Below are 17088 nucleotides of genomic sequence, written 5' to 3'. Positions count from 1 at the left end.
GGTCAAACGACCCCAGCAAGGTGTTCATCAAGCCTCCTCTTAAAGACCCCCAGGGTAGGAGCCAGCACCACTACCCTTGGAAGCTGGTTCCAGATCCTAGCCGTCCTGACCGTGAAGTAGCGCCTCCTGGTATCCAACCTAAATCTACCCTCTGCCAGCTTGTGACCGTTATTCCTGGTCACTCCTGGCAGTGCTTGGGGGAACAGGGACTCCCCCAGTGCCTGCTGGTCCCCCCTGACTAGTTTGTAACAGGCCACTAGATCCCCCCTCAGCCTTCTCTTTTGGAGGCTGAACAGGTTCAGGTCCCGTAGCCTCTCCTCATAGGGCCTGCCCTGCTGCCCCCGATCATACGAGTGGCCCTCTGGACCCTCTCCATGTTGTCCACACCCCTCCTGAAGTGCGGCACCCAAAACTGGACGCAGGACTCCAGCTGTGGCCTGACCAGTGCCGCATAGAGCGGGAGGATCACCTCCTTGGACCTGCTTGAGATGCATCTGTGGATGCATGACAAGGTGTGGTTGGCCTTCCTGACTGTGTCCCCACACTGCCGGCCTATGTTCATTTTGGCATCAATGATGACTCCAAGATCCTTTTCTGCCTCTGCACTGATGAGAAGGGAGTTCTTTAGCCTGTAGGTATAGTGCTGGTTCTTCCTCCCCAGGTGCAGCACCTTGCACTTGTCAGTGTTGAAAGCCATCCTATTCTCATCCGCCCACCGTTGCAACCTGTCTAGGTCTGATTGCAGCCCGTTCCTCCCGTCTAGCTTGCCCATATCCCCCCACATCTTAGTGTTGACAGCAAATTTGAACAGGGTGCTTTTTACCCCCTCATCCAAGTCACTGATGAAGATGTTGAACAGTGCGGGCCTGAGGACCGAGCCCTGGGGGACCGCACTGCCCACATCCCTCCAGGTCGAAAATGACCCATCCATCACCACTCTCTGGGTGCAGCCCTCCAGCCAGTTGGTGACCTATCTGACTGTGTAGGTGTCAACACCACAGTTCCCTAGTTTTTTAATGAGAATGGGATTAGAGACAGTATCGAAACATGCAGCTGTCAAGCAAAAGCCAGAACCCCAGTGATGACAGGCCCTTTACAAATGGCTAATTTTCAGCCTCTGAAACTGGCAGTACAAGTGCTAGGTCAGGGCAGAACTTCAACTCCCTTCCTGCCCATTATACTGAGAAACAAACATCAAGGAGGCTACCTAAAGTGATAGGAGTTAGTCCAGGCAAAAGTCAGAACTTCAGAGAAGTGGTCTCAGGTGTGTGTATCTCTTCAAATAGCCTCTCAATTTGGAAGCTGCAGCAGACCAGGAACTTCCCTGCTCCTCTTCTTCAAGGATTGACCACAGCCAGGGCTTCCATAGAAGGATAAACCTACAGCACTTCCTAATTTCCACAGAGCAGCTTACTAATACACTGCAGTAGCAGAGGACTTGGCAGGGACAACAAGCCCAGTGATTTTTTTGGTAACAACAAATCAATATTTGAAGGAGCTTTAATCTTTGCTTTGAAAAGGACAAGGGGCTTTCTGAGCTCTGAGTAGCCTCATCTGGTCACAAGTTCTCCACCCACTTCCCTTGTTTCAATGGAAACACTGCGGTTCACTCCACATTAATTCATTTATTTAGCATATGTAGTTGTGGCATATTGCTTCAACCATCTTAAGGTGATATCATCACCATTGTGATGAACTTGAAGGCCACCAGGTAGTGTAGTAAATGGGCACATGTCAACAAGGTGGGACATGGTTTGAATTCATCCACTTCTCCACACTGTGCTTATGGGATAGTGCATTCTGTTACCATGACATATTTAGTTAGATCTAATGTGGTACAGTACAAGCTCAAATCAAATAACCCTCACAACTGAGGCCAAGATATTTGGCATGAGCCCCAACCCTCCCCTGGCAAAATGACAGAGTGGGAAACCCAAGTGCAAATGGGAAATCCAACAGTTCCTGTCCATGTCCTGCCAAGAAGAAAAAGTCAACCCAGTTACCACTGCTCGGATAAAGGGGAGGCTGGTGAGGAAACGGGAGGTGGAAGGGACAACCTGCAAAGTGAGGCCATGAGGCTAGCATACTGCCTAAATAAAATGGCCCAGAAGAGTTCCCTACTGTGGGTCTGAGAGGGGGAACTTGAGAACTGTCTAACAAATAACAATAAAGATTTTAACTTGCTCACTGCCTCTCATATCCACCAGTGGGCTGTTCAGATTCAACAGCACAGCATACTTCATAGCTGTTTTAAATATCTGTCCCTGGCAGAGTACCAACTTGGAGCAGGATGTGGCCTTTTTGCAGGCCCAGCTGTGGCAAATCTCGCAACACAGCCACCGCCCCTCCCAGCTTTGTGCCAGTTCCCTTGGAAAAATAGCACGTGAAGCTGAGAAGGAACTGGCTGGAGCATTGCCTGGAATAGGGTCTCCTCCACACATTTAAAGTAGACTCCGAAGGCAGAAATCTCCAGTGGAGCAGGGACAGCTGGATCAAAGTTGAACATCCACCTGCACTCCATTTGCCAAGCTTTGCCCAGCCAACGAAGACGCTGCGAAGTGGCTCTGCACCAGTTGGTACATCCGTTTGTTTGTAGTGAAAGATGCTCGGCCATGTCGGAACTCGACAGTGCTGACACTTTCACCAGTGTCCACTTCATCGTACTCCATCTGATGCTGGGTCTGCACGGTGGGATGAAAGTACTTGTAGTAGATGACTTTCAGCAGAAGCCCAAGAAAATAACAGACTAGGGCAGCAGGAAGCACATAGCACAGGTACAAATGCTCACCCAAAGGGGAATTGTACCAAGCCCAGAACGCAACAAGCAGTACACAGTCCACCAGAATGAAGATGTGATAGATAATACTGCGGTATATTGTCCTCCCTTTAGCCACATTAAACCAGCAGAAATACAGTATCATGCCCACAGTTGCCCTGTAAAACCACTCCAAGCCAGGGGAGTCCATGAAGTTCGTATTTTGCAGCCAGACCCAGAGAACCATCACAGCCCAAACACTCAGGACGTGCAGGGCAATGAAGTGTGGGAAGAGCGTGGCGAAGAGGGCAACTGAGAAGATGCGGGGACAGATGAGAAAAAAGTTCCACATGAAGTAGACAAAGGAGGAGAGCAGGCCCAGATTGTGTTTCTCCCGCAGGAAGCATCGCAGGGACTGGTGATAATCCAGCAGGGACCATGCCACACACAGGAAGGCAGTGCAAATCCCAAACCCTACAAACATAGTGGGAAAGAGGGTGAAGAGGGACAGGCAGGAAATCAGGCACTAGTTCAGGCTTTGGACTTCCCCTGGAGAATGTGATCAGAGACTGAAACTGGCCCCATCCCAAACAGAGTCTCTTCTCCTGGCCAGGCATCACTGTACGCAGGCCCCTCCAGTGACAAACAGAGCACAATGCCTCAAAGGGTCAGCAGAGAAGTATCCCCTGCTCCCTGTCCAGCTCTCTTTTCCTGCTCTGCCAGGTAGGGAAGATGCCATCACTCTGGTCACATCGGCCATTTCTTATTCCCTTGCAGGCAAGTTGCTAACAGGAAGACAGCCTGCCCTGTGCTACTTTCTAAACGTTTCTGAGGTCCCTCTGAAATAGGAAGTGCTCAGCTCAGGGGGTGGACCTGAATTACACAGGAAATGGTACCGTGCAGAGAGGGGCTGAGAGTCGATCAGGTTCTAAGCGCTATGCCAGAGAGCCTGTTCCAGCTAGCAGTCCCACAAGGCCACATAGGCAGAGAGCTGCCAACCCACTCCCTGCCACAGACACAGGTCTGTGGGCTCAGTGCACCCCTTTTCCTACTGAATAGTGTCTGGGCTCAGTACAGGGCTCTGGTACGATTCTCTTATTGCCCAACCCTTGTTAAGAGCTCTGCCTTACTGACGGGATCCTTCCCACACTGCTAGTCCCTCCCACAATCATCAGTACAGCTAGATGGGAGTAACTGGGCCTACACCAGGGGTGGGCAATTATGCCAGGGGTGTAGATATGGGAGTCCATGTGGGTGGGTGTGGGGGTTAGTGTAGGTATGGGAGTCTGAGGTGTAGGTATGGGAGTCCATGTGGGTGGGTGTGGGGTTGGAGGTGAGGTTTGTGGGTAGGTGTGGGCCCCCTCCCACCACACACCTCCCTTCCCTTCCCTTCCCTTCCCCTCCCCTCCCCCCAGTAGCAACAGCAGCAGCAGGCCCTCACAGTACTCCTGCCCATAGCAGGCAGAGCCCCTCGTGGCATGCAGCTCCAGCCAAATCACAGGAGCTGCACATGGTGACACAGAGATAGCCCAACCGGACCCGCTGGCATGTGCCTTCAAACCAAACCGTGCTGGCTCCATGCCAGCACTCGGGGCTCCCAGCACTGCAGGCAGGCAGGAGCTGTGCACCATCAAGCCGGGCCGGGCCAACTCCATGCCTCCACACAGGGCTTCCAGCACTGTAGCGGGGAGCCACACGTGGAGGCACGGAGCCTGCCTGGCCGATGCCATGTGAACCAGGAATCACGTACCAGGCAAGTTCTGTGCCGCCATGTGCCGCTCCCCACTGGCATGCTCAAAGCCCCACGCAGAGGCACAGAGGTTGCTGGTCTGGCTCAGCCTGGCCTGATAACACATGGCTCCTGCCTGCAATGCCAGGAGCCCCAAGTGCTAGCACAGAGCCAGCTTGGTCTGGTTCAAAGGTGTGTACCAGCGGGCTGGTCTAGGCAAGCTCCATGCCACCACATGCAGCTCCTGGGATGCAGCCACAGCTGTGCACCACTGGGGACCTCTACCTTCAGCAGGCCAGGAGCACCCCGAGGCCAGGAGCACCCCCTACTACCTCTGCCCTCCACTCAGGCAAGTAGGAGCTCCCCTCCCCACTTACCACCTGTCTAGTCACGCACCATTACACTCGGTGTCTCCACACGGGGCTCCCAGATGGAGTGGAAGGTGGAAGCACCATGGAGGTGGAAGCACAGAGTCCACCCAGTCCAATGGTGCGCAACCTCTGAAAGTTCACCTCCCACCGGCTTTCAGAGTGGCAGCCCTGGGCTGGTAATAACTGTCTCTTGGAGGCACCCTGTGGGCCAGACAGAATGGCCTGGCAGGCTGGATCCAGCCCACGGGCCATATTTTGCTCACGCCTGGCTTACGCTCTGGTGAAAGCATAGGGTGTTTTTCCATAGCCAGAGTCTCCTTCCTCCCAGCACAGTAGCGTCTCCATTTCACCCACAAGAACCAGCCAGAGGAGTGTCTGAGGCACAGAGCGAGAGGGCTGAAGCTATTTATTTGCCTTTCTAATCCCCAAAAGGATGAGAGATGGTTACAGGGCCCTATGGACTGATTCAATGGGGCAGGAAGAGGCAATTCACTTACAAGGCTGTTTCTTCAGCCAAAAAGTAAGACTGAAAATATTTCCACATCTCTGTCATGCATCCCCAAACCCAGAGGTCAGAGGAACCTACAGATGTCTACAGAGCTGGAGGGGCTAATGACACTCCACTGCTCAAAAGTGACAGGGGGCCCCATCCATCTCAGCAGAAGCACTGAGCAGCTTCCCTGTCCAATGCACCCCTCCCTCCCCACATCCCCAACCTGGCTGAGGCAGCTGTGAAGAGTGAGGCTTACTCCTATTTTCTTTAGAAGCAGGAGTTCAAGGGATCACACCACCATCCTGTCAGCCCATAAAGTGGGCTCTCATAAGGAAGGCCTCCCCACTCCTGCCAGCAAAGCCACTCACCTTGGAAAAGCTCTATCTTGTTGGTTTGTAGAATGACATAGAGCACAAATGTGAGCTGGGGGGCAGTCTCCAGGAAGGTCTCAAAGAGGCGCAGCATACTGATGTCATGGGACAGGAATAAGGCGTAGGCTTTGTCCTCCTCGGTAGCACCTGGCTTGCGCACTTGCCACCCGACTTTCAGTGCATGCAGACACCTGCATAGGCAACACAGTTGTGTTGGGATGGGTTGTTCTACACAGGGAAGCATTTTGGAGCAGCTCAACAGTCATCAGCCAGCTACAAGGAACTGTGGGCAAGAGGGTGCAGGGTTCCAAGATCAGCCTACTGTCAGGATGGCAGCTAAACCCAACCCATTCTGTTAGGGTAGGTTGTCATATTTAATGCTTTAAAGTTGCACCTGTTTATAGAGTGGTGAATTATACTATTGTTTAAAGTTTTCTTTTATATTTAGCTTTCTTTAATCATTACTTAAGTTCTGTATAGCCTCATTGTTATCTGAGCTTTTCTGCAATATCAGCTGGCCTTGCCTCTTACAGGCAGCTTATGGCCTTGAGTTTGCTCGCATGATGTTTCTTTCATTTTCATAGTTTCATAGTTTGCAGGGTCAAAAGGGACCTGAGCAGATCATCAAGTCCAACCCCCTGCCATGGCAGGAAAGAGTACTGGGGTCAAATGACCCCAGCAAGGTGATTGTCCAGCCTTGTCTTAAAGACCCCCAGGGTAGGAGCCAGCACCACTTCGCTTAGAAGCTGGTTCCAGATCCTAGCCGCCCTGACACTGAAGTAGCGCCTCCTGATATCTAGCCTGAATCTACCCTCTGCCAGCTTGTGACGGTTATTCCTGGTCACTCCTGGTAGTGCTCGGGGGGACAGGGACTCCCCCAATGCCTGCTGGTCCCCCCGACTAGTTTGGAACAGGCCACTAGATCCCCCCTCAGCCTTCTCTTGTGGAGGCTGAACAGGTTCAGGTCCCGTAGCCTCTCCTTGTAGGGTCTGCCCTGCTGCCCCCGATCATACGAGTGGCCCTCCTCTGGACCCTCTCCATGTTGTCCACATCCCTCATGAAGTGCGGCGCCCAGAACTGGACGCAGGACTCCAGCTGCGGCCTGACCAGTGCCGCATAGAGGGGGAGGATCACCTCCTTGGACCTGCTCGAGATGCATCTGTGGATACATGACAAGGTGCGGTTGGCCTTCCTGACTGCATCCCCACACTGCCGGCCCATGTTCATCTTGGCATCAATGATCACTCCAAAATCCTTTTCTGCCTCTGCATGGACTAGAAGGGAGTTCCCCAGCCTGTAGGTATGGTGCTGGTTCTTCCTCCCCAGGTGCAGCACCTTGCACTTGTCAGTGTTGAAACCCATCCTGTTCTCATCCGCCCACCCCTGTAACCTGTCTAGGTCCAATTGCAGCCTATTCCTTCCTTCTAACGCGCCCACTTCTCCTCACATTTTAGTGTCATAAGCAAATTTGAACAGGGTGCTTTATACTCCCTCGTCGAAGTCACTGATGAAGATGTTGAACCCATTTGACTGTGTGGGTGTTGACACCACAGCCCCCCAGTTTCTTAATGAGAACGGGGTGAGAGACAGTGTCGAAGGCCTTCCGAAAGTCCAGGAAGACTATGTCCGCTGCTACCCCTGCATCTAATGATTTGGTGATCTGGTTATAGAAGGCCACCAGGTTGGTCTGACAGGACCTGCCTCTAATGAACCCGTGTTGGTTGCCCCTAAGCATAATCTCCCCTGCTGGCCCCTCGTGGATATGTGCCAGAATAAGTCTGTCAAAAAGCTTACCCAGGATCGAGGTAAGACTAACTGGCCTATAGTTCCCCGGGTCCTCCCTCCTCCCTTTTTTGAAGATGGGAACCACATCGGCCCTCTTCCAGTCCTCTGGCGCCACACCAGAGCACCATGAGTGCTCGTAAAGCTGTGCCAGGGGTCCCACAATGACCTCAGCTAATTCCCCGAGTACTCGAGGGTGGAGATCGTCCAGGCCAGCTGATTTAAATATATCCAGTCCCTCCAGAAGTTCCCTGACTAGATCCTCACTGACCCTTGGCCTAAGTGTGCCTCCCCTGGCACTGAGAAGTTTTTCTAACACAACATAGTAATAGTTTTGTTACTAGCTCAAATTAACTGAAGTTGGCACTTATCAGCTGAATCAGAGGGATGAAATGATTGGATATGTTAATAAAAGTTGATAAGGGAGACCAATGGAGAATGCCCAAAGTAAGACACCAGGAAAAGGCCAAATTAAGAGGTGTGCTCGTGATGGGTCTGTTGAACAAAGCAATATGCTGACAGGATAAATTATGGAAAATATGTTGACTGCATAAAGACCAATTGAAAAGTAAGGAGCCATCGAGGGAGTGAGGTTAAAGAAAAGCATAAAAGGAGGCAGCAAGAAAGTTAAGTGTGTTGTCATTGTTGTCATCATCGTTATCATAAATCCAGCCTTCAACCCCTGTCTGGCCCATCCCAGCCGATGATGCAGCCTTTGCTTTAGGAGCTGAGTAGCCATCTTTTCTGTTGAACAAAGGAACATCTGGAATTGGGTGAGATCATTGTACTAGGTGTTTTTTTCTCTCTAAATATAGAAACTGCTAAGATAATACTTGTACTAATAAAGTTAGACTTTGATTTTAGGACACTGGGTTGCCTGTGCTCATATTTCACATTCCATTGAAGGGTTAATTGTGCTTTAAGGATCCCTAAGCACTATCTGGTGGACAGTGGTGCTAACAATTCCCATACATTTGGTTAGTCTAGTCATGCAAATCACTATACTGATGTGAAGGGATGCTCATTCATAACACACAACTACTCATTTCAAAGGATATCTCCTTTTAGTCTTAAATTCATCTGACTTCTGTTAACTTCTGCCTGAAATTATTTACATCGGCAGTCACAACTCTCAACACTAAAGCAATGGAGAACATATCTCGTGTGAACAAGGGTCTCACAGGAGATTAAGTTTCCTGAATGAATCATTTTTGAGTGTTTCTCATTTGGGAGTCATTATCCAATGACACATCTTTATCCAGCGTCACACTTGGCAGGCAGACACATCAATATTCACTTGTCAAGTCACATTGTCTGCTTACAGGCATGGAAAAAATGGTGCTTTAAACTCAGCCTGCTCCTGCACCAAGCCCAGCAGATGCCCAAAAGAAGCATCTCATTAGCTGGACACAGCTCGTTCAACATCTGTACAGATCAGGCACTTTAGTGGGGCTTTTTGGGCACATTTATCTAATAACTGATTGAATCAGCTTTAATTAAAAGCGCCAAAAAGCCCCACTGAAGCGCACAATCTATACAGACAATGTAGAGCTGGGTCCAAGTAACGTGCTTCTGCTTCTGGTAAAGCACGCTTTTTAAATTTTTTTCCACATCTGTCAGTGCCCTAACGCCCCCAAACTTAGGTTACACTGATAACCTGCCAGCAGGGGAAAGAAACCAGGGGGTTAACATAAAATTTTTGGTTTGGGTTCCAATGTCCTGCTGTCTTTGTGATCCAGTGCAGTTTCACCATGGAGCTAGCTGCAGCACTCTGGTGTATCTTGAAATCCAAGGGTGTTGTAGAGTGCCACACAATGTTAGCACAGTTAGATGTGCAAATATGATTCACAAGATAAATGTAACAACAGCAAACATTAATTCATAGTGCTAACAACATTCTGACCTGTCGTTATCTTTCTGAGTTCTTGGCAATATAAGAATTGCTCTATTTTTTGTAGTAAAAAAAACAAGTGAAAACTAAGAGCTAGTATTTTCTGAGGGGTGCCTTGAGTCTAAAAAGGTTGAGAACCACCAGATTAAGTTGTTTTCATTGTCTCTGCGGTGAAGTGCAGCTGAAGTGTTGAAAGTACCAAGTGGCAGGGAAATCTTCAAGTCACTTGTTTGCACGCATGGGCCCTGAGCCCTCATGAGACAGAAAAATGAAAACAGTTCATCTGAACAAAGCAGCCAGTATTGGAGAGAAGCAGCCTCCAGAAGTCAGAGGCCAGCGCAGTGATGTGGCCACATCTAGCTTTGCACTACCACCTAAGATAGCAGTAACTAATGTATGTGGGCCACCAGCAGGAGAACCACCTGCAGAGAGGTGATTTAAGTAACTACGTAGGTTGATGGTGGCCACCTGAGTTCTCACTGATCCTTGCGACGAGGTTAGTAAAACACTGGGACACATTACCCAGAGAGGCTGTGGAATCTCCATCCTTGGAGGTTTCTAAGACCCGGCTAGACAAAGCCTTGGCTGGGATGAGATAGTTGGGGATGGTCCTGCTTTGAGCAGGAGGTTGAACTAAATGAACTCTTAAGGTCCCTTCTGAACTCTCAGGCCCAGGCACATGCCTATCCCCAGTGCACCAGGCCCCTTCACCATCTCCTCAAGGACCTCTGGTTGCACTTCTCTCTGCACTTTCCTCTTTTATGCATTACCCTACTATGCCCCTACTAAGTCACAGGACCTCCTGGCTTCAGCCACATCTAACCTGGAAGGAGGCTCTCTGGCTGGGGCAAACCTGGTGACTCTGGGGCTGCCTTTCTGTCTCTGATCTGCACACATTGCTGGGGACAGTTTTACTGGGCAGTGACTGCTGGCTCCTTGGACTCATCTGAGGGCCAGTGGGCACTGGCCAGTGTGCTATGCTCAGTGTCCCCCCCCCTTGATATACTAGTTATTACCCTTTGACCAGCACTCTGGCCCGTTTTTTGTCCCCAGTAATTAATTGTCACCTTTTCTGTAGCCTCCCCATCTGAGGGAGGCCAATAGGTTACTTGGTAGCCCTAGACTCATGCCCTTCAAGGTGATAAATAGGCCTGTGTGTAACAAACAGGCCTGATTCTCAGGCCTAGTCTATACTAGAAAAGGTTTGCCAGTAAATCTAAGCCATTAAAAGTTTTTATTCTAGCAGCCCTCTTACTGGAAACAACCAGGACCTACAAGCATCCCATATATTGGCTCCCTGCACACCCCAGTCTATCTCAGCAAAGGACTTTTAGGCCTTTATAACTGCAGTTAAACTACAGCTTTTCTTAGCATGCAAAAGCTGAAAAAAATCTACCTCCACTCCCATAACCAGCAACACCTAGGGTGGCCATTGTAGAGGACAGTCCATTTTTCTGCTACTCTGTCCTCTGTCTTCTATTGATATGAAACCAGATGCCTTTATGTCCTCTTCTTTTCTCTTCAAGAAAAAAATAGAGGATATAAGAACTTTTTCTTAAAGAGAAAAATAGAGGTAATGAAGGTATTGGGTTTCGTAGTGATGGAGGACAGAGCAGCAGAAAACCGGCCTGTCCTCTGTGATGGCCACTCTAGCAACACCGCTTTCCCAGCACGGTTTTAGCGGCGGCCCAGCCTGCACAAAAGCAGACATAGGCTACTTTCTGCACATGAAGAACTGGAGTCTCCCAGCCCAGGCGCACCCACATGCGGTCACCGTCGGACCTGCTGGGGTGCTCTCAAACAGCGGCTCCCAATCTGCGGAAGGGGGGGCACTGGTGGCGCTCGGGCGACCTGCCGGCGTAGGCGCTAGGGCCTGGATCAGAACTCCTTGACACGACAACAATTTGCTGTAAGGTCGCACTGTTTGCAGCTGGCGGCACGCAGTCCCTCAGAGGTGGAACCGCCGCTCTACTTTTTATGTAGCAAGTGCCCCCTAACTTCTGAACATTTGAATAAGTACCCCAACACTTAATTTTCCAGGGGCTGAACCTCTTAGCTTTGAACGCCAAAGTATTACTGGGGGATTTGCACATTTTTTGCCATGGTTTTGAGAGGAGGAAGGGGCGAGAGGGAGGAAAAGAGGGTGAGAGGGAGCGAGCGCTGGGGTCCCCCCTCCCTGTGCTCAGCTGAAGTATCCCAGGCGGCCCAGCCCGCTGGCCCGGGGAAGGGAAGCAGCAGGGCGGCTCCGGGCAGCCCCGGGCTGCGGAGCGGGAGGGGCGCCCGGGCGGCCTCACCTGTACAGGTAGCCGAGCTGCAGGAGGTGCAGCAGCGCCAGGCAGGCGCCGGGGGCCAGGCGCTCCCGCAGCGCGGCCGGGTCCGCCCGCTGCCAGGCCCAGCTGAAGAGCTGCGCGGCCAGCGAGGACAGCGCCAGCAGCGCCAGCACCAGCGCGCCCCACAGGCGGTGCCCGGCCCGCAGGTAGCCGCACACCATCCACAGGTCCGTGCCCAGGTCCGCCAGGAAGGCGGCGGTGCCCAGCACCATGAGCAGCAGGTCCCGCCTCCGCAGCCGCGCGGGCCAGGGCTCCGGCCGCGCCATGCCCGCGGCAAACTTCCCGGGGCCGGAGTCCACGCCGGATGCCGCCGCCCCGCCCCGCCCCGCGTGTCACCGGGGGCCCGGCAACGCCCCAGCCGGCGCGGAGCCGCCTCGTCGCGCCATCGCCCGGCGCCCCTGTCTGCAGCGGACACACGGCAGAGCCGGCCCGCGGCGGGGGAGCGGCGAGAGACACCGCTGCGTCCTTGGCGCCCCCCCCGGGCCAGGCAGGGTCGGGCACCAGAGGTCGTCTCCCTTCCCCGAGTCCTGCCGCCCTTCCCATGCCGTGGCTCTCTTTCGCTTTCCGGTCCGCGAAGAGAAAGCTGGGCCTCGCGGACCCCGCGCGCTGGCGGCCACCGGCACCGGCACCGGCTCGCGGCCGAGGGCGCGGGGCCGCGAGGCGGGAGCTGCGCTGCCGGGAGCGGCGAGGGGGCGGCAGAGCACAGCCAGGGTCGAGCTGCGCCCTTCTCTTCAGCAGCTGAAGGACCGGTAGAAGGAAGAGAGGGGCGTTAGCGCGGTTTAGCAGGGCTCTGATAGATGATAATGAGCCGTGAAAGTCACTGGATTCTGGCACTGCTGCCTGGAGAGAAAGGGTGCTGCCACTACCGGCCAGTTGGTTTTAGACTAGAGCGGCACTTTTACACTGCTCTGGGGGTGGAAGGGAGCAGGCTTCCACTGGAGCCTTGGCGACACACGGGGTGTTTGCAGGTACACGTGCACCCCCGGAGAGAAGCCCCCCGCCCCAATCTGCGTGGTGCCACCTCTGGTACTATCCCACCTCCAGACTCCTCATTCTGGGACTCCCTGCTGCAGGTAACAAGTGATGGCATAGGGGGCTGCCAAGGGGCCAAAAACACTTCTGGGATTTGTTCCTGGAGGGAAGGGGAAGCCTCAGGGTGAGCCTTGTGGCAAGCTACCATCTGCTCCCCACTGCACGGGTCTAGGTGTGTGCAGACCACCTGAACTCAATTTGGCGGTTGGGCCTGGCATTGTTTTACAGGGGAGGGTGCGGGGACCATCTGGGTATGCTGTGTTTTCCTCTCCTTTCATAGGTGCTAAGGTGGGAAGGGACCTCAAAGGATTGAGTCTGACCCCCTGCCGGTGGCAGGAAAAAGTGCTGAGGTCTTGTGACCCCAGCCAGGTGCTTGTCCAGTCTCCTCTTGAAGACCCCCAGGGTAGGGGAGAGCACCCCCCCCCACCTTGGGACCCAATTCCAGGTTCTGGCAACCCTGACTGCAACGACCTCTGATGTCCAGCCTAAATCTACTCTCCATCAGTTTGTGGCCGTTGTTACTGGTTATTCCAAGGGGTACCCTGGTAAACAGAGCGCCTCCTATTCCCTGCTGCCCTCCACCCCCCAGGTGAATTTGTATACTGCCACGGGATCCCTCTTCAGTCTTCTCTTGCGGAGGCTGGAAAGGTCCAGGTCCCTCAGCCTTTCCTCATAAGGCCTCTAACCATACATATGAGTGGCCCTTGTCTGGACCCTCTCAAAGTTTACCACAACCTTTTTGACTTGTGGCACCCAGAACTGGACGCAGTACTCCAGCTGCTGCCTGACCAGCGCTGCCTAGAGGGGGAGCATCACCTCTGTGGGCCTGTTTGCAATGCACCTACTAATGCATGACAAAGTGAGGTTAGCTCTGCTAATTACTTCATCACATTAATAACTCATGTTCATTTTAGAGTCAACAATGACTCCAAGATCTCTTTCTGCCACTATGCTGCTGAGAAGGTCACCCCTCAGCCTATAGGTGTGCTGGTGATTCCTTCTTCCTAGGTGCAGGACTTTGCACTTGTCCTTGCTGAGCTACATCCTGTTGTTCTCTGCCCACTTCTCTAAGCTGTCCAGGTCCACCTGGATTTGGTTTGTTCCCGTCAGTGTGTTTGCTTCGCCCCATAGTCTGATGTCATCTGTGAATTTGGACAGAGTGATTTCCACACCCTCATCCAGGTCACTGATGAAGATGTTGAACAGCACCAGCCTAAAGCCCAAGGGGGGCCTTGGGGGACCCCACTGCCCACATGTTTTGAGGTTGATACCGACCTGTCCACCACCACTCTCTCGGTACTACCCTTAAGCCAATATGCCACCCACGTGACTGTATAGTTGTCTATGGCACAGCCATTCAATTTATGAGAATAGGATGGGATACCATGTCAAAGACCTTCTTAAAGTCCAAGTAGATGACATCTACCTTGACTCATGCATCTAAGCTTTAGTGACCTGGTCATAGAAAGAAACAAGATTAGTCAGGCACCTGTGAACCTGTGCTGGTTGCCCTTCAGCGTTATATGACCCACTGGCCTCCTACAAATGTGATCCTTGATAATTCTTTCAAGTATTTTCCGAAGGATAGAGGTGAGGCTAACTGGCCTATAGTTACCTGGATCCTTCTTCCTCCCCTTATTGAAAATAGGGACATTGGCCCTTTCCCAGTCCTGTGGGACTTCACCTGAGTGCCACAAGTGCTCAAACAGACATGCCAGTGGCTCTGCTGTGACACTGGCTAATTTTTTCAGCACCCTTGGATCGAGCTCATCCAGTCCCGCTGATTTAAACACATCTACTCCTTCAAAGTGCCTCTTTACTAGGTCAGTGCTGACAGTTGGTGGGCTGGTGTTTCTCTTGCTTCTGTCAGTAATTCATTTGGGAGATTTGTCTAGATCTGTGTTCAAGAATACAGAGACAAAAAACTGAAGAGCTCTGCCCTCCCTCCTATCTGTCACCAGCTGCCCTTGTCTGTTCTGTAGGGGTCCTATGCTGCCCTGCACCTTCCTTTTGCTCCCTGTATACCTGAAATAAGGGCTTTTTGTTGTCCTTAATTTTTGTTGCTGGCTGGAATTTTAATGCTGCTTTGGCCTTCCTAACTGATTCCCTGCAAGTGTGAGCCAAGGAGGTATACTCCTCCTTGGTAGCTACCCCGGCTTCCACAGTGTATGCCCCTTCTTTTGCCCTTAGGCTTTCCTGGATTTCCCCGTTTAGCCACAAGGGTTTCTTGGCCCCTTCGCCCCCTTTTCTATGCAGTGGGATTGCCTCCTTCTGCACCCAAAGGATCACTTCCTTGAGGAACAACCACCTTTCCTGGACCCCCGTTTTGTCAATGCTCTTGAGCTTTAATGCTCCACTAATTCATCTCCTATGCACATTGAAGTCAGCCTTTCTGAAGTTTAGCGCTTCTGCCCTGATGGTTACTTTTCCCACCCTTTGCCAGACAGTGAATTCAGTCAATTGGTGGTCACTGCCCCCTAAATTGCCTTGTACTTGCAGATTCCCCACCAGGTCAGCCCCCATAGCCAGGACCAAGTCCAGCAAGGCATTTCCCCTAGCAGGATCATATACCTCCTGCATTAGGTGGAGGTCCTGTGTGCAGGTTAAGAACTTACGGGAGCAATTAGTTCTGGCTGACTGCTCCTCCCAGCAGATGTCAGGGTAGTTTAGGTCACCCATGACAACCGTACCTCTTGACTGTACGGCCTCTGAGAGCTGCCTGGAGAATTCCAGGTCAAGATCATCCTCCTATAGTAGACCCCCACTACCAGTCCCTTTCCCCTTGCCTCCCTTTTATCGTAACCCACAGTACCTTTGTTTGGCCCTCCTCTGATCCCATCTTGATTATGGAAGATGTAAATAGCTCGTTAACATAGAGAGTAACACCCCCACTGCCTTTTTCCCCACTCTATCCCATCTGTGCCACCTATAAGCTTCAATGCCTACCGCCCAATCATGAGTTGGTTCCCACCAGGTTTCAGTTAGCCCAACCAGGCCAAAGTTGTTGCCTGCAAGCAGGAGTGCAAGTTCCTCCTGCTTGCTCCTAGCGTTAGTGTAGAGACATACAAGCCCCCCAGTGGGTGCCCTTGGTTCCCCTTTGTACCAATGTTTATCGGGCCCCTTAGTGCTTCCCTGGGCTGATCCACCGCATGGCTCATGGTTCTCGTCATCCATTGCATCCCTGTCTCTCGATGAACCTAGTTCAAAGCCCTTCAGAGGAGATGAGCCAACCTGTAAGAGAACAGACTCTTACCTTTAGAAGAAAGATAAAGACCATCTCATCCCAGGATACCTCTCATGGAAGTACGGGTTGTGGTTGTAGAAGCCAAAACCCACACGATGGCACCAACTCTGGAGCCGCAAGTTGCAGGTGTCTTGGTGTTGATGGCGACCGCTGACCAGGAGGACTGATGAGAAGACCACCTGTGCCCCCAACTTCCTGAGCACACCCCCAGAGCTTTGTAGTCACTCATGATGTGGGTGCACACCTCCTGGCTGCACCACTCCTCACTCTTCAGTTGAGGAGTGGTTATGACAGGTTGTCAAAGTCCAGCCCACAGGCCAGATTGGGCCCACAGTGGCCTCCATTTCCCAGCAGCCTCTACCTGCATTGCTGAGACCAGTTTCTATGGAGACTCCAGGAGTGTCAGAGCTGTGATAGTGTGGGGCTAGGGTTTCCGTGGAGACCTGCCCCAGCAGCACTGGCAGGGTGAGCAGCTGGGCCAGGAGCTGCTCCAGGGCTGGTACCTTGTGGCAGTGACAGTGTGGCTCTGCCCCAGCTCCAGACCACACTCACCGCTGCAAGATCCTGGCCTTGGAGCAGCCCCCCAGCCTAGCCACATGTCCTGCCAGCACTGGAAACCCTGGCCTGGCGCAGTCATGGCCCTGCTGCTGTTATGGCCCCACCTGCTGGATCCACCATTTTGCCCACCCCTGGGTTATGGTAATGGCCCAAACAACCCCTCATGCAGTGCCTGAGCAAGAGTTACTCTCACTGCCCAGCTGTGCCTGGTTTTACACCTGGAACTCAAGATAAGGCCAAGACATCACCCCAAGGTCCATGGTGGCTTGCCCAACCCCCCATCCCACCCTTCTAATGCACAACGTGGTGCTATCCAGTCAAGTCCCAGGATTACCAAGGCCCATCTTCCCGACCAGCCCTGCCCCTTCTCCTCATTCTCATCATTATGAAAAAACTGATTCTATGACCTTCACTCAGATGTAAACTACTCATTAGGAAAGATAAATGCACTTTTTTGTGAACAATAGCAAGCAGGTTGGCAACAGAGGAGGAGGACCTGGAGTTAGGAAATGAAGCAGAGAATTGGCTTTTT

The 17088-nt window shown here is 52.3% G+C and overlaps 1 protein-coding gene across 1 annotated transcript; it reads right to left on the bottom strand.

Annotated features, from left to right (window-relative positions):
• Positions 1–1348: 1348 nt before the first annotated feature.
• XKR8 (XK related 8) lies at positions 1349–12763 on the bottom strand. The gene is made up of 3 exons (XM_090058327.1): positions 11687–12763; positions 5717–5910; positions 1349–3229 (listed from the first exon to the last, which is right to left on the bottom strand). The coding sequence occupies exons 1-3, from the start codon at positions 11986–11988 to the stop codon at positions 2493–2495; spliced, it is 1233 nt and encodes a 410-aa protein (XP_089914453.1). The 5' UTR covers positions 11989–12763; the 3' UTR covers positions 1349–2492.
• Between the last annotated feature and the right edge of the window lie 4325 nt (positions 12764–17088).

This window comes from Crocodylus siamensis, chromosome 7 (genome assembly GCF_052110815.1).
Source record: "Crocodylus siamensis isolate JL-2025a chromosome 7, ASM5211081v1, whole genome shotgun sequence".
Lineage (NCBI taxonomy): Eukaryota > Metazoa > Chordata > Crocodylia > Crocodylidae > Crocodylus > Crocodylus siamensis.
The sequence above is the reverse complement of the archived record's forward strand: the minus strand, read 5'-3'. Positions and strand labels throughout refer to the sequence as shown.

What these genes read in the sequence shown, in the direction of transcription:
- XKR8 (XM_090058327.1), bottom strand. Translation starts at nt 11,988, where the DNA reads ATGGCGCGGCCGGAGCCCTGGCCCGCGCGGCTGCGGAGGCGGGACCTG. An exon ending in CAGCTCGGCTACCTGTACAG is followed by an intron (nt 5,911 to 11,686) that starts GTGAGGCCGCCC and finishes TTGCCTATGCAG; the next exon opens with GTGTCTGCATGCACTGAAAG. An exon ending in CAAGATAGAGCTTTTCCAAG is followed by an intron (nt 3,230 to 5,716) that starts GTGAGTGGCTTT and finishes CTATGTTTGTAG; the next exon opens with GGTTTGGGATTTGCACTGCC.